Genomic DNA, 21,777 nt, shown 5'->3' on the forward strand with positions numbered 1-21,777 from the left:
GAGTAAATTAAAACTTGTTGTCAAATTTGTAAGCAGCATGTTTAATATGGTTATAAGTTTTGACATACACCCTAAACTAAATAGGTGAAGGCCTTACGGGTCGTTTGGTAGAGTCTAAATACAATGCTCAATACAGCTTGTGGATGATTCCAAGAGTTTGTGCTGCATTTTCTTAAGTTTGGCAAAGGCCATTAGTCTACAAATTATTACCTGTTTGAGAGACTAGTTACAGATTGCTAAGCTCTAGATGGCTTACTTCTACAGAAATTGGAACTGTTTATATGGCATTGGCAAGAGTTGCTTTGGCAGATCTAATACAAAACCACCATCTGCTGAAACAGATAAGGGTGTGGCCGGTTTGCTTATGGTCGTTCAGTTTGTAAGATCAATGGCTATACAGTCAACACTCCTATTAGCTGCTACTGTATACATTTTCATGTAAGCTTCTAGACTCTTGTTGAAGGGACAGAATAAGACTCTGAACAAAATCAACCTGACATAAGATTGAAGAAGTTGAAAACTAACATGACCTGAGGAAGCTGGTGATGCTATATAAGAATGTGTGTATTATATATGTTATCGAAAATTCATCCTTTCTTAGAGAACTTGCCTTGTTTAATTAAGACAACACTCTTCAGTTGATTGAGCCATATCCATTTATAACTCAAATCTGATTTATTATTTCTCTTGAATGCTCTCTTTGAGTATAGACTTTAGTTTTTTCCTCCATTTCTTTTGATGATTGTTATGTTACTAGTGACTAACCTTTTGTTATCTATGCTGGAGAGAATGTCAGCTTCGGGAGCATGAACTTTTTGTTATCTGTTGATTTTCTTTTTCTATTTCAAAACAGAATGCTAAAGAGAGTAACGCCATTTCGACTAATTCTCCCACATCAGTATCTGAGAGAGAAGTGGAGCAAAAACAGTAGTATTAATAATGGGCTGAGCTAACTGGATTACATACTTACCTGGACGGGGTCAATGGGCGATCAATAAGACCTATGGCCTAGGCTTGTGACCTCCATTGCACTTTGGAGGGGTGCCTGCCTAAGGTCGGCCCAAGTGGTCGAGCCTACGTCATAATTTGTTACAGCGGGGGCCTGCGTTCGCGCGGCCCCTACCCAAACCTAAGTTAAAATTTCCCTTTGAAAACTAACATTGCTTAATTATGCTGTAACTATTCAATTTTATTCAGTAGAGGAATGCTCATATTTTCTTATTTAAAGTGCCTTGATTCATATTTTATCTTAACTTTTTGCCAGAGGAATAGGAACATGAAGCAGCAATGAGAGATTAAGCTAGTTTAACTTGAGACTTGTGCTTCTGTTTAGCAGGTCTTTATTTTAACTTGGTCACAAGACCATGAAGTTGGAGACATAATCTTATTACCTACACGGGTTTCTGCTGTTTCCTTTGATAAATATTTAGAGTGACATCAAGCTGAGAACAGGTTATATCTTTTTGTTTGAGGAACCTTTGTCTTAATTTTCTCTACTTCTACTTGGTGATTGTTGCTGTCGAACACTGTGATTAAACTTATATACTCCTTCCGTCCCTATTTATTTGTCAAATTTTGACTCGACACACCTATTAATAAAACAATGATTGATATAATGAGTTCATCATTTTACTCTTATTAATGGATAGGGTTCCAAACATATTTACTTGCTATATTTTCCAAAGACATTAACTCAATATTAATAAATTGAGAGTATAATAAAAAAGAAGTAAAAGGAGAAATCAAATTATGAAATAGTTGATAAGTAAATAGAGACGACAAGTATATATGCCACACTTTTACAAAGTTAATCAATGCAAAAGAAGAACAAATATGGTGGAGCAAAAATTAATTCTTTGGAATTGAGAAAAACCAAAGGGAGAAAGAAACGTATGAAATTGAGAAGAAAACCAAAAGTAGATTTCTAGTGATTATAGCAATTAGCAGCCATGGAAGCCTTGCTTAGCTTAAAAAAACAGAGCTGGGAAATTCCATAACAGCAAAAACAATGTTTTGAAGTCTGTCAGACAACCATTAGACCATCTCAACACCCATGATCGAGGTTAAGAACGATCATCTATGGCACCATGACCCGAGGATCATGGAAGCTATTAATCACGCTCTGGTCTAATGGCTACGAATCATCCACTAGACTTGGTTTCCTGTCTCCTTAAAAATCGGTCTAATGGCTACGAATCATCCACTAGACTTGGTTTCCTGTCTCCTTAAAAATCGGTCTAATGGCTACGAATCATCCACTAGACTTGGTTTCCTGTCTCCTTAAAAATCAAGGATGCAGTGGTACGAGCCTATAGAACAGATCCTGTTCAAGCGGGCCCATTCTACTCAGTTTCTTCAGTTAAGTAGCATTCTCCAGCTCTGTGTTTTGCGGATGTGGGACAAAGAGAAATTTTGCTACTATTTTGACTGCATTACCAAAAACTAAGATGAGTGATTTCAATTCAAATGTCAGGTCTTCTGTTGTTTTCCGGAGTTAATGTTGTTTTGGTCTCAACGATAACACCTGTCTATGATTTTGTACATTTCCATCCTTTATTGGGTAAATAAATTGCTAAATAATTCATACAGCTAAATAAAGATGAAGCCATTGAAGTGTATGGTCTATTCCACTGATGTTGTCACCAGATGATATTCCACAAAAAACATAGCCGCAGAGCATACCTCTTTTGTTTTCTATCTCTCACTTTCGAAATGTATGTTGAAATAGGAAATGGATATTGAGGACAAAAAAACATAGAGAAGTTGCAGCAAGGGAAAAGGAGGTTGCTGCAGTCGCGTAAATGGCAAGGAGTATGATCAAACAGCAAGGAGCAATGTGATGGCCATTCACTTTCAACAAGGTGAAGTTCTTGATTAATATTGTACAAATTGACTAACATATGACCATATTGTAGATCGTCTATTTAATATTATGTGTCGATATGAGCTGAGTGCATCATATATAAAGTAAGAGCCTTAGACCTTAAAATTTCCAGAAATAAAGACATGTCATGAAGCAGATTGGAGCCTAATATAGATTGGTTCAGGTCTGATACACTTTAGGCTACATTGCTCGGACTCTCCAAAAATGTTGTTGCACTCGTATCGGATCCTCCAAAAATGAGTACTTTTGGAGGATTCTACACGCATGTTTCAATGTTGTTGAAAAGTCCGAGGAACATAGGTTTTAGGCGGTCAAGTTTTGCAGATATGGAAATGCATCTGAAGAACTGTTCTCTAACAGCTTCTTTAGTTCTTTTTGTATTCAAAGAGAAACAAATAGTATCCATTACCTGGTTTTTTTTTACTATCTCCAAACAGAAAGCTATAAAGAGTACTAAGTAATTCTCCCACATCAGAAGTTAAGAGAAATGTGGAACAGAAGCAGAAGTATTAATAATTGGCTGAGCTAACTGGAGAACATACTTACCTGGACGGGGTCAATGGGTGATCAATAAGACCCATGACCCAGGCTTGTGACCTACATTGCACTTTGGAGGGGTGCCTGCCTAAGGTCAGCCCAAGTGGTTGAGCCTATGTCATAATTTGTTGCAGTGGGTGCCTGTGTTTGCGCAGCCCCTACCAAACCTAAGCCCAAAATTATCTGGTCTAGTAAGAACTTGATGACAGGAAAAGCAACTCTGGCTAAACAATTAACAACAGAATTGTCCTGCATGAATGTATAGCAGTTATAATATCATATCCTTTCATTATATATATATATCTACAATAATTGCTGAATATGCTGCAAAGGCGTAGCACATGTGCTAAAGGTGAGAAATACTAGTTAAACACGAAGCTCGTTATGAGAACCTCAATGAGAGAGATGAAGCTATTGAGGTGTATGCTCTATTTCCCCTGATGTTGTGACCAGATGATATCACAAAACACACACCAATGGAGGTATAACAAGTTTGAAATGCGCATATTGAGGTCAAAAATAGCATAGAGAAGTTGCAGCAATGGAAAATGAGGTTGCTGCAATCTCTTAAATGGCATGGCGCAATGTGATGGTCATACACTTTCAACAAGGTGAACTTCTTGATCAGCTGTGTACATCATAGGGAAAGTAAGAGCTTCCAAGCTTAAAATTCCGGAAATAAATACATGTCATGAAGAAGTTTGGGCCCATAGACCGATTTTAGGCATGTAATTTTTGTTGTGGTTGGAGCCTCCATTCCAAGCTTAACATTCCGGAAATAAAGACATGTCATGAAGAAGTTTGGGCCTATAGACCGATTAGGCATGTAACTTAGGTTGTGTTCCTCGAACTCTCCAAAGTAAGAGGCTCCAAGCTTAAAATTCCAGATATAAAGACATGTCATTAAGAAGATTGGGCCTATAGACCGATTTAGGCATGTAATTTAGGTTGTGTTACTCGGACTCTCCAAAGTAAGAGCCTCCAAGCTTAAAATTCCGAAAATAAAGACATGTCATGAAGAAGATTGGGCCTATAAACTGATTTAGGCATGTAATTTAGGTAGTGTTGCTCGGACTTTCCAAAGTAAGAGCCTCCAATCTTATCTTATTTTTTAATTAGCATAATTTTGTTAGTATTCTAATTTTAAATTAAAGTATAATTTATTGTTGAATAAGGTTATAAGACTCTTATTTTAAATCATATGAGTATTATATTAAATTTTTAGTTTTGAATTTAGAACTTATGTTATATGTTTTAGTTTAATTTGTTTTAATAGTATTGACTTGATATTTTACACTGCAAATCATTTATTTTTTAGTTAAGACTTGATATATTATTTTTTTGTCAAATATTTTAATAACTTTATGACATTATATTTATAATATTAATCTTTCTGTCAAACATGCATTTCATGATGTTCATAATCTTGTACTTTCGGTTTTTATGATTAAATTAATTAAAATATACTAATTTAAAAATATAAATCAATTATTTTTAAAGACAATATATAATATTTAATTTAATATAATTTATAAAAATCTTATTTGTCTAATATAAATTTTAATTTTAGATAATTAACTTTTATTTATAAAATTTAATATAGCCTAATTATTGCAATTATACAACTAAACAGTAGTACTTTATAATTACATTGTGACAAATAAATAGATCATCATAATTATTAGATTATATAATTACTATCCTAATATTACACGAAGTTTTGACTTGCCTTAAAAGAATTCATCTCTTTGATCTAGTCGAGAAGCGAGGGGAATAGATTGATTGAAAACAAGTTATCCCAATATTAACTATTCCGAAATATGTTATTCAATGCATGAAATAACTTATCTCATTAGGCCATTACAAACATATAAATAGTAGAATAAATAATCTCAACAGAATACCTCCTGCCAAACACAAATCTTGAATTATGTATTATACTTATATGCTCACACCAACTACTTTCCACGAAAGTGGAGCAAAAAGCTCTAGTATATGTAAGTCATGGGGTGAGCTCTTTATGCAGAATATTTAGCTGAATGGATGCAATGGGTGATAGGGAAGGCCCTAGGCTTGTGAGCTCCACTGCACTTTGGAGGGGTGACCGCCGGCCAGCCCAAGTCGTCCAGGTATCGCAGTTGGAGCAAGACTTTCAGCGAGCACCTCAACAGCGCGAAAGTGGTATGGCCTATTTTTTTTGTCGTTGAACTTGTGTGCCCTAGCTTCCTTTTTTCATTTCAACAAACAAGAAATTGATGGGATTCTTCTACCAAATTGAACCAGGAGTTGCTTGTTATTTAGCAATTACTCTTTATTATACAGGATTTGGGTAATTCTAGTAAGGATTGCAGTCGAACATACTTTATTGTGTGGTCTGTGTTTTGGAAGCAAATAAGACTAGAAATGATTTGTTTTTTTCTACTTGAAGAAGATTGCAGAACGTTAGTTATCCTGATTTTTCCATTAACTGATGGTATAACTTGTGAAATCCATCTGTGTGTGGATACACTGTGAATTACATTAAATTTGAAATTGAGGAACAAAGTTAATTGCAGCTTCCAATAGGTCCTCAATGTGCATGGACTTGGTTGATGTTCATAATTCTCACACTTGTGATGGTTGCTATGATAAAGATGATGGACAAATCAGTTGCTGCTTTATGCATTTAGTTTAATACATCACTTTTTTTTTGTATTAGACTGGCTTATCTTAATAAGATGACGTTCAACCCCTTATCGTATTCCTGATTGCACTCAAAAAGTTGTTTCCTTGTGCTAAGATGACCTTTCAGATGCTACCGTTCTGCAGGGCCCGTAGCATTTGATACAGAATATATTCGATGGTTAGAAGAATACAACGAACACATCAATGAGTTAAGGACCGCTGTCAATTCACATGCAAGTGATCCTGAACTGCGAAGTATTGTGGATATTGTCACTGCACATTACCATGAGGTCTTTAGGATGAAAGGAAATGCAGCCAAGGCGGACGTAGTCCATGTCTTGTCAGGCATGTGGAAAACCCCTGCTGAGCGTTGTTGTATGTGGATTGGTGGCTTCCGCCCCTCGTTACTGCTTAAGGTGACCTCTTCTTGCTCTCATTTCCGTGCAATTTTGCATCCGTTCTTCCATATATCCCATCTAGACTTCCCCTGTATATGATTATAAAAAGCTGTTATACTTTTTGATCATGTATGAAAAGGTCCCATTATTAGCAGGACTAATAACTTCTTAGTACTATGTGGAACTTCATTGATTTATGTTTGTGAAAATCTAGAATACTTGCTAAAGATTGGGTGGTTTCACTTTCCGAATGAATGAGGTGCCATGCATTGTACAATTGCATATTCATGTCACTATCTTCTATAACACCATCACTGTAGTCTCGTGACCTTGGATAGTTAAGGGTTGAGATTCTCCTTCAAATGGGACATACCTACAATTATTGTGTTGAAGCTCTTGCTTTTCTTCTTGCATCCACTGCATAATAGCATCCTAAACAAACCTGATTCCTAGAAGCAAAAGCTTGGATAAAATTGTGTGGTTATTATCTCTTGTCATCCCGGATGAGGTTTCCTCAGCGTCTTTAGTTTCCAATAGCATAAGCTAACTTCTGTACATGCTAATTAATCTCGAATAATTAAGGCACAAAGCATAGAGGAAAAGATGACTACAAACTATTGGTAGGAAACAAGTAACAATAATTAACAAAATGATTAAAAAGAAAAAGATGATTATTAGTCGAGTAAATCAACATTAATAGCTTTAAGAGCTTCATTAGCCATAATCTTATGCATTTTCTCAGAAGGATGAACAGCGTCCCAGAACACAAACTTTGTTCGATCACCACAAGTTTTCAACCCCTTACAACTCTCTCCATACTCTACTGTTCCTGTCCCACAACACCCCTTACTTGTCTCTGTAAAACCTGTTCCATTATATTTATAATTCATTAGCAACATATATAATATCCATATAAAATACCATATATATTTTCTTGAATAATATTTTTTTTTGTTTACTTATTAAATATCATAATATATGTGAGATAATAATGACTGAAACATATTTTTTGGAATACAAAGAGTACATGTGACAAATTGGTGGATTGAGCTGAATTTAGACCGATCAAAATGAGTTGAGTTGATAAATCGGTGGGTTATTGATCCGTCCAAAAATTACTTCGGTGGGTCAAGACCTACCTCACTTGATTCTTACCAAGTTTTAATTGTTTATTTGTTATTCAAGTTTTAATTTTCAAGTTTTATCATGTATGAAAAGGTCCTGTTGTTAGCAGGACTAATAAGTTCTTAGTAGTATGGAATTTCATTGATTTATGCTTGTGAAAATTTACTTGCTAAAGATTGGGTGGTTTCACTTTCCGAACTAATGAGGTGCCTTGTGCTTGTAGTGTACAATTGCATTTTTATGTCACTATCTTCTATAACACCATCACTGTAGTCTCGTGACCTTGGATAGTTAAGGTCTGACATTCTCCTTCAAATGGCATGGACTTACATTTATTGTACTGAAGCTTTTGGTTTTCTTCTTGTGTTCACTGCATAATAGCAACTCTAAACAAACCTGATGCCTAGAAGCAAAAACTTGGATGAAATTGTGTGATTATCTTTATCCATCCCGGATGTGGTTTCCTGAGCTTCTTCAGCTTGGTGATGTTAGCAGACTTCCAGTTTTATCTGATGTTAATATGCTTTCACTCTGTCCGTTTACGGATGTTTGTGCAGGAATTATATCAGTGCTGTACATTATATTTTCTTCTGTTCTTGTGTCATTTGTTCATGCGTCAATCAGATGTTGATAATTTAAGAACTTCAAGTTGCTTCTGTAGATAACACCCTTCTGTGTATGAGTTTCTTTATATCCAATTATGCAGTGCATGGATGCGCCAGTAAGGGAGTGTGGGAGATTGATTGTAACAGGAGTTAGGAGAGGGAGAGGTAGGCCGAGGAAGAACTGGGGAGGTGATAAAGACGAGACATGACACAACTTCAGCTTAGTAGGTAGCGGAGTGTTGTCGCACTTTGTGTGGGAAAGGCAGGGCCTAGCCTCCTCTACGCTTCTCCTCATTAGTAGTATTATTTAGTAATCATGTAGTTTCCTTTACTTTAATGTGTATTCCTAACTTTTGCTATTCCTTTTCGTCATTTGCTCTGTACCTTGCTATTTTGTTGCTACCATACTTCAAATTCTTTTCTTTTCCTTCGAGCCGAGGGTCTATCAAGTATCATAAACAACCTCTCTACCCACAAAGGTAGGGGTAAGGTCTGCGTATGTCCTACCCTCTCCTTTCTTGACTCCACTTGTGGGATTACACTGGGTATGTTGTGTCTCATTTTTCGTGAAATGATTTCTTTGGTAATGCAGCTTCTAGTCAATCAGTTGGAGCCTCTGACCGACCAACAGCTTATGGGCATTGGCATCTTGCAGCAGTCATCCCAACATGCAGAATATGGTCTTTCAGAAGCTATGGAGGCGTGGCAGCAATCCTTGGAGGAGACATTAGCTTACGGATCTCTTGCTACTGAAGGGTCATCAGGAGATGCAGCTTATAATATAAGTCAGATGGCAATGGCTATGGGGATATTAGGGACCCTTGAAGGTTTTCTCCGTCAGGTAACTCTATTTTTGCTGCTGCTTCCTATTCTTTGTTTGTTTAAATTGTTTACAATAGATAAGCTGCAAATGCTCGTTCAGTTGTTTGAACATGTGGAAGTCGGGGGCAAGCAAATGTTGTTCTGGAGGTCTTTGTAACTGCAACCAGCATGCATTGCCCACAGAATCTTCAGAATACGTCTTGTTTGTATTGATCTTTGGAAAAAAAGTCTGGATACTTTGTCCTTTTATGTCCTTTAATGAGGTCATAAAATAACCGAAGGGTTATGTTCGCCAATACATTCTTAAATCAATAATTCTCCTTCTGTCTCATACTTGTATCTCTCTTGTGAATTATATGATTCAAGACAGCCAGTCATGTTCAGAGATTTCTGGTTTGTTATATTAGTTTTATGTTGTCTCTGGAGGCAAAATACGTGAAGCTAAAAGTCTTTGCATCTTTCTGGCTCTTTTAACAGGCGGACAACCTGCGTCAACAAACATTGCAACAAATGCATCGCATATTGACAACCAGACAATCAGCCCGTGCTCTACTTGCAATAAGTGAATACTTCTCACGTCTTCGAGCTCTCAGCTCTCTTTGGCTTGCCAGACCACGAGAGCAATAAGTATGACATGCATTGCAATATTCTACTGAAACTCAGATATACTACTTCGATACACTGTCCAGTATATGAGATCCAACTAAGTTACTATATGTAAAGTGGTATTGTATGTGCTTGTGGAAGTGCAAAATTTGTTTTCTTTCTCATTAGGTTTTTAGAATGCCAAAATTTTACTGTGTGACTTAGGAACCAATAATGTACCTGTGTTTTTAGCTTTTACAAGGAAAAAGTGTGGTTAGGGATATTAAGAAGTGTAATAGATATTTAGAAAGTTTTATGCTTAAACAAATTATAGCTTGTGACTTAAAAGTTTCTCTTCTGATATGTTGGAAATATAACAAGCATTTTATAATTTTTTCCCTTGTATATTTCTGCAAGAAATGTTAATATCTGTTGTTATTTATCTTCCATAAAATCTAAATACACCAATTTATGGAAAAATATGGATGAATATGCTGATATTTTTCGTTTTCTTCTTCTTTATACTCCTGTTTTCTGAATTAGAAATGTCATACTCTACATTTCAAGGTCAATTTGAACCATTTTGAAGATTAAAACATGTAGGTTACTAGTTTTTTTTCTTCTTATTTTAGAAAAATACTGTAACAAGTTCTTTTAAATTGTCGATGTGTGATATTATGTAACGATGAAGAACGACACTTTATTCAAATATTACATTTATCAAAATAATACGATACAATATATTATCGAAATATATATAACTATTATTCAAACAAGGTGTAAGTACTCAGTCAATCAAAGATACAATCCATTAAATAGAAAAAAAAAAAAAAAAAAAACTTATTAGAATGATGTATTTCTCATGAATTTTGTCCCACATCAGCATCTAAGAGAGAGAAGTGAAGCAAAAGCAGCAGTAAGTAATGGGCTGAGCAGACTGGAGAACATACTTACCTGGACGGGGTCAATGGGCGATCAATAAGACCCATGGCCTAGGCTTGTGACCTCCATTGCACTTTGGAGGGGTGCCTGCCTAAGGTCGACCTAAGTGGTCGAGCCTATGTCATAATTTGTTGCTGTGGGGGCCTGCGTTCGCGCGGCCCCTGCCCAAATCTAAGCCCAAAACTTGTTTAGCTCATCTGAATTTCAAATAAACAATGAACAATTGTTAAGTCTGGTAAAAATATAAAATTCCAATAAGGGATGAATGATGGTAACATAAAATAAAGAGTTAATTAAAACTTATGTCATATTTTTAAGCATGTTTTAATGTGGCAACACCCTTAACTTAAAAAGTGAATGCCTTACGGGTCGTTTAGTAGAGTCTAAATAAAATGTTCAATAGAGTGTATTAGTAATGTTTGTATTAGATTGTTTTTTATGTATTTTTGGTTTGGTGAATTAAAAATAATATGTATTGTAAAAAAAAATTATTTACAAAAATATCCTTCACAATTATGGTAGATTAGATGTAAAAGTGCTTTTGAGGGGTAATTAAGTCTTTAACCATGCTAATGCATCTGTTAAATCCCTTCGCATTACTAATACCTAAAAAAGTATACCAAACAAGGAACTGTTAATATATAAAACTAATGCATACATTATTTTTGTTAATACACTCTATTAAACGACCCCTTACACTTTTCATTTTTTCAATTATGCTTGAATCACCCATAAAAAAAAATATATGAAAGAACTTATACGTAAAAATTCTCATATAAAATTTTGAAAAGATAAAAAATCTCGTAAGATTTTGAGAAACTCCGATCATGATTTCGGACATAAAATTTTATAAATTAAAAATTCATATAAATCACAATATATAATAACTTTAAAGTACTTAAAACCATATAAAGAAATTCCAATACAACTATTTTTTCGATTTGCTCAAATTTCAACTATCTCAGCTACTCTGTGCCCAACAACCATGGAAAGTCCTCAGCACAGCAAAAAAAGTTTTGAAGTCTGTCAAATAGCCGTCAGACCATCCCAAGCTCCATGATCGGAGCTGAGAACGATCATCTATGGCACCATGACCCAAATGTCATGGTTGTTGTTAATCACGCTCTGGTCTAATGGCCACGATGCAAAAAAAGTTTTGAAGTCTGTCAGATAGCCATTAGATCATCCCAAGCTCCATGATCGGGAGCTGAGAACGATCATCTACGGCACCATGGAGGACCCTGAAAGGCCATGATTGTTGTTAATCATGCTCTGGTCTAATGGCCACAATTCATCCACCAGACTTGGTTTTCTATCTCCTTAGAAATCAAAGATACAGTGGTATCTATAGAACAGATCTTGTTCAAGTAAGGTCGGGCCCATTCTACTCAGTTTCTTCACTTAAGTAGCATTCTCCAGATCAGTGTTTTGCCGATGTGGGACAAGGAGAAATTTTGCTACTATTTTATTAATATGATTTTTTTTTTCTTTTTGTTTCAGCCAATGATGAGATGCAGAAAATGGATGAGCAGCTTTAAAAAAAGAAACAAAATTAAGCTCTTCTTGAAAGCAAGGTACTCCTGTGTATGATTTTGTATGCTTCCAAGCCTTGTTGTCAAAGAAGAGTAAGACACTTATTTTGCTTGTATCTCTATAGAGGCGCGGTAATATAATTCGTCCTTTCAACATTCACAATTTGCTTACTCTACAGCTCTATATTCAACCTTGTTTATACATCCTTCGCCATATCATTGTGGATGAGAATGATGAAATGATTATATATAATATTTGTATCATGTAGTTCATAATTATAGAACTCTAAATGTTGCAAATCACATGAAACTCTTAAATGTTTATGCCTTTTTAAATGAACCTTACAATTATCAACTGGTGCCATTTTGCTGCTGGTTAGTTTAGCGTGTTGTGTATGTTATTGATTACTCGGAGAACTCAATTGCTGTGTTTTTTTGCCATAACCATTCAATAAGTTAATCAACGAGGTGGCTGCAATACATCTTGTGGATGATTCCAAGAGTTTGTGCTGCATTTTCTTAAGTTTGGCAAAGGCCATTAGTCTAAAAATTAATACCTGTTTGAAAGACTAGTTACAGATTGCTAAGCTCTAGATGACTTACTTCTAAAGAAATTGGTTTACTACAATAACTGTTTATATGGCATTGGCAAGAGTTTCTTTGGCTGATCGATACAAAACCAAGATCTGCTGAAACAGATAAGGGTATGGCCGGTTTGCTTATGGTCCTTCGGTTTGTAAGATCAATGACTATACAGTCAACACTCCTATTAGCTGCTACTGTATACATTTTCATGTAAGCTTCTAGACTCTTGTTGAAGGGACATAATAAGATTCTGAACAAAATCAACCTGACATAAGACTGAAGAAGTTGAAAACTAACATGACCTGAGGAAGCTGGTGATGCTATATAAGAATGTGTGTATTATATATGTTATCAAAAATTCATCCTTTCTTATAGAACTTGCCTTGTTTAATTAAGACAACACTCTTCAGTTATGTTACTAGTGACTAACTTTTTGTTATCTATGCTGGAGAGAATGTCAGCGTCGGGAGCATGAACTTTTTGTTATCTGTTAATTTTCTTTTTCTATTTCAAAACAGAATGCTAAAGAGAGTAACGCCATTTCGACTAATTCTCCCACATCAGTATCTGAGAGAGAAGTGGAGCAAAAGCAGTAGTATTAATAATGGGCTGAGCTATCTGGATTACATACTTACCTGGACGGGGTCAATGGGCGATCAATAAGACCCATGGCCTAGGCTTGTGACCTACATTGCACTTTGGAGGGGTGCCTGCCTAAGGTCGGCCCAAGTGGTCGAGCCTACGTCATAATTTGTTACAGCGGGGGCCTGCGTTCGCGCGGCCCCTACCAAACCAAAGTAAAAATTTCCCTTAGAAAACTAACTTCGCTTAATTAAGCTGGATCTAACTTCGTTCGCGAGTCATCTCTACTTTTTCTTTGTGATTGTGGCTGTCGTACACTGTGATTAAACTTATATACTCCTTCTGTCCTTGCTTATTTGTCAAATTTTGACTCGACACACCTAATAATAAAACAATGATTGATATAGTGAGGTCATCATTTCACTCTTATTAATGGATAGGTTCCAAACATATTTATTTACTATATTTTTCAAAGACATTATTAACTCAATATTCATAAATTGAGAGTATAAAAAAGAAAGTTGTCAAAAATAGCAAGTAAAAGGAGAAATAATATTTGATAAGTAAATAGAGGCGACGGGTATATATGCCACACTTTTACAAAGTTGATCAATGCAAAAGAGAAGAATAAATATGGTAGATCAAAAATTAATTCTTTGAAATTGAGAAAACCAAAAGTAGATTTCTAGTGATTATAGCAATTAGCAGCCATGGAAGCCTTGCTTAGTTTAAAAAAACAGAGCTGGGAAATTCCATAACAGGAAAAAATGTTTTGAAGTCTGTCAGACAACCATTAAACCATCTCAACACCCATGATCGAGGTTAAGAACAATCATCTATGGCACCATGACCCGAGGATCATGGAAGCTATTAATCACGCTCTGGTCTAATGGCTACGAATCATCCACCAGACTTGGTTTTCTATCTCCTTAGAAATCAAAGATACAGTGGTATCTATAGAACAGATCTTGTTCAAGTAAGGTCGGGCCCATTCTACTCAGTTTCTTCACTTAAGTAGCATTCTCCAGATCAGTGTTTTGCCGATGTGGGACAAGGAGAAATTTTGCTACTATTTTGACTACATCACCAAAATCTAAGATGAGTGATTTCATTTCAAAAATCAAGTGTCAGGTCTTCTGTTATTTGACGGAGTTAGTGTTGTTTTGGTCTCAATGATAACGCCTGTCTATGATTTTGTACATTTCCATCCTTTATTGCTGTGTTTTTACCAAAACAAATTCAGTAAAGTTAAGACACATTTTATACTCCTTGTAGTTTTCTTTTTCTATTTCAAAACAGAATGCTAGAGAGAGTAACGCCATATCCACTAATTCTCCCACATCAGCATCTAAGAGAGAGAAGTGGAGCAAAAGCAGTAGTATTAATAATGGGCTGAGCTCACCGGAAAACATACTTACCTGGACGGGGTCAATGGGTGATCAATAAGACTCATGGCCTAGGCTTGTGACCTCCATTGCACTTTGGAGGGGTGCCTGCCTAAGGTCGGCCCAAGTGGTCGAGCCTGCGTCATAATTTGTTGCAGCGGGGGATTGCGTTCGCGCAGCCCCTACCCAATCCTAAGATAAAAATTTTTAGAGAAAAAAAACTCTGGGTACTTTTTTAATTGTAAATGTGACAAAGGTGCCATTTGTGTAGAATACAAGTTGGCATAGCAAATGTCAATTTATATCGGCATTTAAGAATTAATTGATATCCTTCCTTTATATTCTTTTAATAGCAGAGCATGTTGCAAAGGCAGAAGTGTTGTAAATCTTGCGGAAAATACCTTCTGGACGAATATTTGTACGGAATTCACCAAAGCTTATACTTCACCACGAACAAGGATGTTTCATCCGGTATGGGTGTATCCACAAGATTCAACAAGATCTTCTAGTATAATTCTAGGAGAGCCAGAAACTAACAAAGATTCTTTAAAACAAAAACTCAACACAATAGAATAAAAAAGAGAAGGAAGAAATTTCTCTTGCTCTCAATATATCACCACATAAGAAAGATTAGATAATAGAATATATAGTGGAAACAGATGATCATCTCATATGAACAACATTATGGCAATATTCAATTGCCACATTAATGAGCTACCAACGGCACAATGGGTGATTAAAGGAGGAGTAAATAGGCTAATAAATATTGAGATATAGCTGCCAATATTAGAATATATGAAAATAAAGATAACAACTATATTGACATAAAATAATATTTCTTTTCAAGTATAATAAAATAATTCCTTTTGAGATACTAGAATCATTTTTGAGAAACGAGATGACTCAGAAATTATAGTGACATCTTGATGTTTTGAATAAATACTAGTTACACTTAAAGTTTCGTGAGAAGACTCTATATGATGTGCTTCAGGAAGAGCCAAAGATGTTGTAGTTTTACCCGAAGCTCGTCATGAGAAGTATCAGAACCTCAAGGATAAAGATGAAGCTATTGAAGTGTAGTTTTACACTGATGTTGTAGATCGTCTATATAATATTATGTGTCGATATGAGCTGAGTGCATCATATATAAAGTAAGAGCCTTAGACCTTACAATTTCCAGAAATAAAGACATGTCATGAAGCAGATTGGAGCCTATACATAGATTGGTTCAGGTCTGATACACTTTAGGCTACATTGCTCGGACTCTCCAAAAATGTTGCTGCACTCGTATCGAATCCTCCAAAAATGCAGTACTTTTGGAGGATTCTACACGCACCTTTCAATGTTGTTGATGAAAAGTCCGAGGTACATATGGAAATGTATCTGAAGAACTGTTCTCTAACAGCTTGTTTGATAAGGAAGGAAATTATTTTCTTTAGTTCTTGTATTCAAAGAGAAACAAATTGTATCCATTACACTGATTTTCTTTTACAATCTCCAAACAGAAAGCTATAAAGAGTAATAAGTTATTCTCCCACATCAGAAGTTAAGAGAAATGTGGAACAGAAGCAGAAGTACTAATAATTGGCTGAGCTAACTGAAAAACATACTTACCTGGACGGGGTCAATGGGCGATCAATAAGACCCATGGCCTAGGCTTGTGACCTCCATTGCACTTTGGAGGGGTGCCTGCCTAAGGTCGACCCAAGTGGTCGAGCCTATGTCATAATTTGTTGCAGTGGGGGCCTGCGTTCGCGCGGCCCCTATCAATCTAAGCCCAAAATTATCTGGTAAGAGCTTGACGACAGGAAAATCAACTCTGGTGTATGCTCTATTTCCACTGATATTGTGACCAGATGATATCACAAAACACACACCAATGAAGGTATAACAAGTTTGAAATGCGCATATTGAGGTCAAAAATAGCATAGAGAAGTTGCAGCAATGGAAAAGAATGTTGCTGCAATCTCGTAAATGGCATGGCGCAATGTGATGGTCATACACTTTCAACAAGGTGAACTTCTTGATCAGCTATGTACATCATAGGGAAAGTAGGAGCTTAAAATTCTGGAAATAAATACATGTCATGAAGAAGTTTGGGCCCATAGACCGATTTAGGCATGTAATTTTGGTTGTGTTGCTCGGACTCTCCAAAGTAAGAGCCTCCATTCCAAGCTTAAAATTCCGGAAATAAAGACATGTCATGAAGAAGTTTGGGCCTATAGACCGGTTAGGCATGTAACTTAGGTTGTGTTCATCGGACTCTCCAAAGTAAGAGGCTCCAAGCTTAAAATTCCAGATATAAAGACATGTCATTAAGAAGATTGGGCCTATAGACCGATTTAGGCATGTAATTTAGGTTGTGTTGCTCGGACTCTCCAAAGTAAGAGCCTTCAAGCTTAAAATTCCATAATTAAAGACATGTCATGAAGAAGATTGGGCCTATAAACCGATTTAGGCATGTAATTTAGGTAGTGTTGCTCGGACTTTCCAAAAGTAAGAGCCTCCAATCTTATCTATTTTTTTAATTAGCATAATTTTGTTAGTATTCTAATTTTTAAATTAAAGTATAATTTATTGTTGAATAAGGTTATAATACTCTTATTTTAAATCATAAGAGTATTATATTAAATTTTTAGTTTTGAATTTAGAACTTATGTTATATGTTTTAGTTTAATTTATTTTAATAGTATTGACTTGATATTTTACATTGCAGATCATTTATATTTTAGTTAAGACTTGATATATTATTTTTTTGTCAAATATTTTAATAACTTTATGACATTATATTTATAATATTAATATTCTGTCAAACATGCATTTCATGATGTTCATAATCTTGTACTTTCGGTTTTTATGATTAATTTAATTAAAATATACTAAATTTAAAAATATAAATCAATTATTTTAAAGACAATATATATCTTAAATATTTAATTTAATATAATTTATAACAGTCTTATTTGTCTAATATAAAATTTTAATTTTAGATAATTAACTTTTATTTATAAAATTTAATATAGCCTAATTATTGCAATTATACAACTAAACAGTAGACTTATAATTACATTGTGACAAATAAATAGATCATCATAATTATTAGATTATATAATTACTATCCTAATATTACACCAAGTTTTGACTTGCCTAAATAGAATTCATCTCTTTGATCTAGTCGAGAAGTGAGGGGACCCTAAGGAATAATTTGATTGAGAACAAGTTATCTCAATATTAACTATTTCGAAATATGTTATCCAATGCATGAAATAGCTTATCCCATTAGACCATTACTAAGATATAAATGATAGAATAAATAATCTCAAGACAGTATAATACCTCCGACCCCCAAACACAAATCTTGAATTATGTAGTATTATACTTGTAGGCTCACACCAACTACTTCCCACGAAAGTGGAGCAAAAAGCTCTAGTATATATAAGTCATGGGGTGAGCTCTTTATGCAGAATATTTAGCTGAATGGATGCAATGGGTGATAGGGAAGGCCCTAGGCTTGTGAGCTCCACTGCACTTTGGAGGGGTGAACGCCGGCCAGCCCAAATCGTCCAGGTATCGCAGTTGGAGCAGGACTTTCAGCGAGCACCTCAACAGCGCGAAAGTGGTATGGCCTATTTTTTTGTCGTTGAACTTGTGTGCCCTAGCTTCCTTTTTTTTTTCATTTCAACAAACTAGGAATTGATGAGATTCTTCTACCAAATTGAACTAGGAGTTGCTTGTTATTTAGCAATTAATCTTTATTATACAGGATTTGGGTAGTTCTAGGAAGGTTCGGTTGAACCGGAATAGTTGGTTTCACTAGACAGAAAAGCATCCACCATAGATTGCACTTTGCAGTCAAACATACATTATTTTGTGGTGTGTGCTTAGTAAGCAAATAAGACTAGAAATGGTGTGTTTTTTTTTCTGCTTGAAGAAGATTGCAGAACTTTAGTTATCTTGATTTTTCCATTAACTGATGGTATAACTTGTGAAATCCATCTGTGTGTTAAATTTGAAATTGAGGAACAAAGTAAACTGCAGCTTCCAATAGGTTCTCAATGTGCATAGACTTGGTCGATTTCATAATTCTCACACTAGTGATGGTTGCTATGATAAAGATGATGAACAAATCAGTTGCAGCTTTATGCATTTAGGTTAATACATGGCTTTCTTTGTATTAGACTGGCTTATCTTAATAGGATGACGTTCAACCCCTTATCATATTCCTGATTGCACTCAAAAAGTTGTTTCCTTGTGCTAAGATGACCTTTCAGATGCTGCCGTTCTGCAGGGTCCTTACCATTTGATACAGAATATAGTCGATGGTTGGAAGAACACACCAAACACATCAATGAATTGAGGACTGCTGTCAATTCACATGCAAGTGATCCTGAACTGCGAAGTATTGTGGATAATGTCATTGCACATTACGATGAGGTCTATAGGATGAAAGCAAATACAGCCAAGGGTAACGTAGAGCATCTCTTGTCAGGGATGTGGAAAACCCCTGCTGAGCGGTGTTTTATGTGGATTGGTGACTTCCGCCCCTCCTTACTGCTTAAGGTGACCTCTTCTTGCTCTCATTTGCAGGAAATTTTGCATCAGTTCTTCCATATCTCCCATTTAGACTTCCCCTGTATAGGATTGTAAAAAGCTGTTATACTTTTTGATCATGTATGAAAAGGTCCCATTATTAGCTGGACTAATAACTTCTTCGTAGTATGTGGAACTTCATTGATTTATGTTTGTGAAAATCTAGAATACTTGCTAAAGATTGGGTGGTTTCACTTTCCCAATGAATGAGGTGCCGTGTGTTATTTTGCACGATCTAGTAATTTATGAGTGAAATAGGTTGGCTAACATGTTCCAACGTAACCATAAGAACACAATATTTTTACGTGGAAAACACCCGGCTCAAAAGGTGTACAAATCCACGTCTTGTACCCCTACAGGATTTAACTTCAATTTCAATAAATCACTGAGTCTCCACAAAAAATAGATTACAAATTTTGCAACCTACGGAACTAACTCTAATTCCTTAACTTTAAGTTACAAATTTAGATTACTACTCTTGCAATACTAGGAAATAACTCTAATTCCTAACCTTCTACAACTCTTGTAATCCTAGGAACTAACTCTAAATCCTAAACTTCAACACAAACCTTCCAAGGTATGTGTTCCCAACTCTTCGAGTTATCACAACCTGAAGACAACACTCCTAAACATGCCTAATTCAATTTATAATTCACTGAATTACATCAAGACTCAATCACAAAGAAAAACTCCTAACACATTAACTCTGCAAAAGGACCATGTTTTTCGATGTGTTCCTTCAGTTCGCTGGTAGCACTTGCGAAGTCAATTTTTCAATTGCTCTTTTTTACTCGGTAAGTGCACAAGTATTCTGGATGACTTAACCTCTATTTAGGCACAATTCTTCATAGAGTTATTGTTCACTTCAAACTCCTCATTGACTTAGAGTTCTACATCACGTAAGACTCTTCTTCAATTCAAACTCCTCCTTCAAATCAAATTTATTGATTCTTTTTGTATTGTAATCGAACTCCAACTCTATAATTCAGTAGTAACTTGAAGAGTTCTACTTCAAATAAGGCTCCTTCTTCGATAAAAACTCCTTACCTACTCTTGCTTCAAATCTAACTCATTGATTATTTTTCTTCAATTCATCACTTGTTTGATTCCTTGTGTTTTATCACGAAATTAACATTATCCATTTTTTGATTTCTGCACTCGTCTTTATTTATTTTAAAAGCTTTTCCGAATTCTGGTGACAGAATACCTTTGGACCATGTTGACTGACTGTTTCATCTTTTTGCAATGTGTATTACCTCTTCAAACCCCACTTGTAGGATTACATTGGGTATGTTTCTCATTTCGTGAAATGATTTCTTTGGTAATGCAGCTTCTAGGCAATCAGTTAGAGCCTCTGAGTGAGCAACAGTTATTAGCCATTGAAAACTTGCAGCTGTCATCCCATAATTCTGAAGATGCTCTCTCACAAGGTATGCAGGCGTTGGAGCAATCCTTGGGGGAGACATTAGCCATCGGATCTCCATTTACTGAAGGGTCATCAGGGAATGTAGCTACTAAATATATGGGTCAAATGGAAATGGCTATGGGGAAATTGGCGACTCTTGAAGCTTTTTTCCATCAGGTAACTCTATTTTTGTTGCTGTTTCCTATTCTTTGTTTGAATTGTTTACCATGGATATGCTGTGAATGCTTGTTTAGTTGTTTGAACATGTGGAAGTCGTGGGCAAGAATGCTTGTTATGTCCTTAAGAAAACGTCTTGATCTTTGAACTAGACGTCTCTGGATACCTCATCCTCTTTTATGTCCTTTAACGAGGTCATTAAATAAGCCAAGAGTTATGCTCACCAATGTCCTTAAATCAACAATTGGCCTTCTCATACTTGTATCTCTCTTATGAATTATATGATTCAAGACAACCTGTCATGTTCATTCCCCCCATAGCAATGAGATGTAACAACTCCTTGTTCAGAGTTTTCTTGTTTTGTTTCATGTCGTTTCTAGAGGCAAAATACGTGAAGCTAAAAGTCATTGCATCTCTCTGGCACTTTTAACAGGCAGACCTCCTGCGTCAACGAGCATTGCATCAAATGCATTGCGTATTGACAACCAGACAATCAGCCCGTGCTCTTCTTGCAATAAGTGGATACTTCTCGGGTCTTCGAGCTCTCAGCTCTATTTGGCTCGCCAGACCACGAGAGCAATAAGCACAAGCACGACATGCATTGCAGTATTCTGCTGAAATTCGGACACTACTTTGATACACTGGCCAGTATATGATATGCAGCTTAGTTGCTATATTTTAAAGTGGTATTGTATGTGCTTGTGGAAGTGCAAATTTTGTTTTTCATAGTATAGAGATATTTAGCAGGGATGTTTGTAATTTAGGGTGTGTTTGGTATGAAGGTTTTTCAATTTTCTCATGTTTGGTTGGGTTAAATGTTTTCCAAATCAACTCATGTTCCTCAAATTTAGATAAAATGACTTCCTTTCAAAACTTAAAGAAAAACATTTTCCAAAACTCTTTTCCAACTTCAAATTACAATTACTTTTTTGTTGAAAAAATCAATTTTTTTTTTTTGA

General features: G+C 35.6%; 2 protein-coding genes across 2 annotated transcripts; both read left to right on the top strand.

Moving 5' to 3' along the window:
- Positions 1 to 5: 5 nt before the first annotated feature.
- LOC102605979 (TGACG-sequence-specific DNA-binding protein TGA-2.1-like) lies at positions 6 to 10,015 on the top strand. Its single transcript, XM_006351311.2, has 7 exons — positions 6 to 438; positions 1,337 to 1,452; positions 2,729 to 2,861; positions 5,448 to 5,602; positions 6,230 to 6,501; positions 8,806 to 9,054; positions 9,513 to 10,015. Exons 4-7 carry the CDS (start codon positions 5,461 to 5,463, stop codon positions 9,660 to 9,662), a joined length of 813 nt encoding a protein of 270 aa, XP_006351373.1. The 5' UTR covers positions 6 to 438; positions 1,337 to 1,452; positions 2,729 to 2,861; positions 5,448 to 5,460; the 3' UTR covers positions 9,663 to 10,015.
- An 8,008-nt stretch (positions 10,016 to 18,023) lies between these two features.
- LOC102578225 (TGACG-sequence-specific DNA-binding protein TGA-2.1-like) lies at positions 18,024 to 21,637 on the top strand. Its single transcript, XM_006351313.2, has 4 exons — positions 18,024 to 18,265; positions 18,935 to 19,206; positions 20,567 to 20,818; positions 21,252 to 21,637. Exons 1-4 carry the CDS (start codon positions 18,124 to 18,126, stop codon positions 21,399 to 21,401), a joined length of 816 nt encoding a protein of 271 aa, XP_006351375.1. The 5' UTR covers positions 18,024 to 18,123; the 3' UTR covers positions 21,402 to 21,637.
- The last annotated feature ends 140 nt before the right edge of the window (positions 21,638 to 21,777 follow it).

The sequence above is a fragment of the Solanum tuberosum genome, unplaced genomic scaffold (assembly GCF_000226075.1).
Source record: "Solanum tuberosum cultivar DM 1-3 516 R44 unplaced genomic scaffold, SolTub_3.0 scf00129, whole genome shotgun sequence".
Classification (NCBI taxonomy): domain Eukaryota; kingdom Viridiplantae; phylum Streptophyta; class Magnoliopsida; order Solanales; family Solanaceae; genus Solanum; species Solanum tuberosum.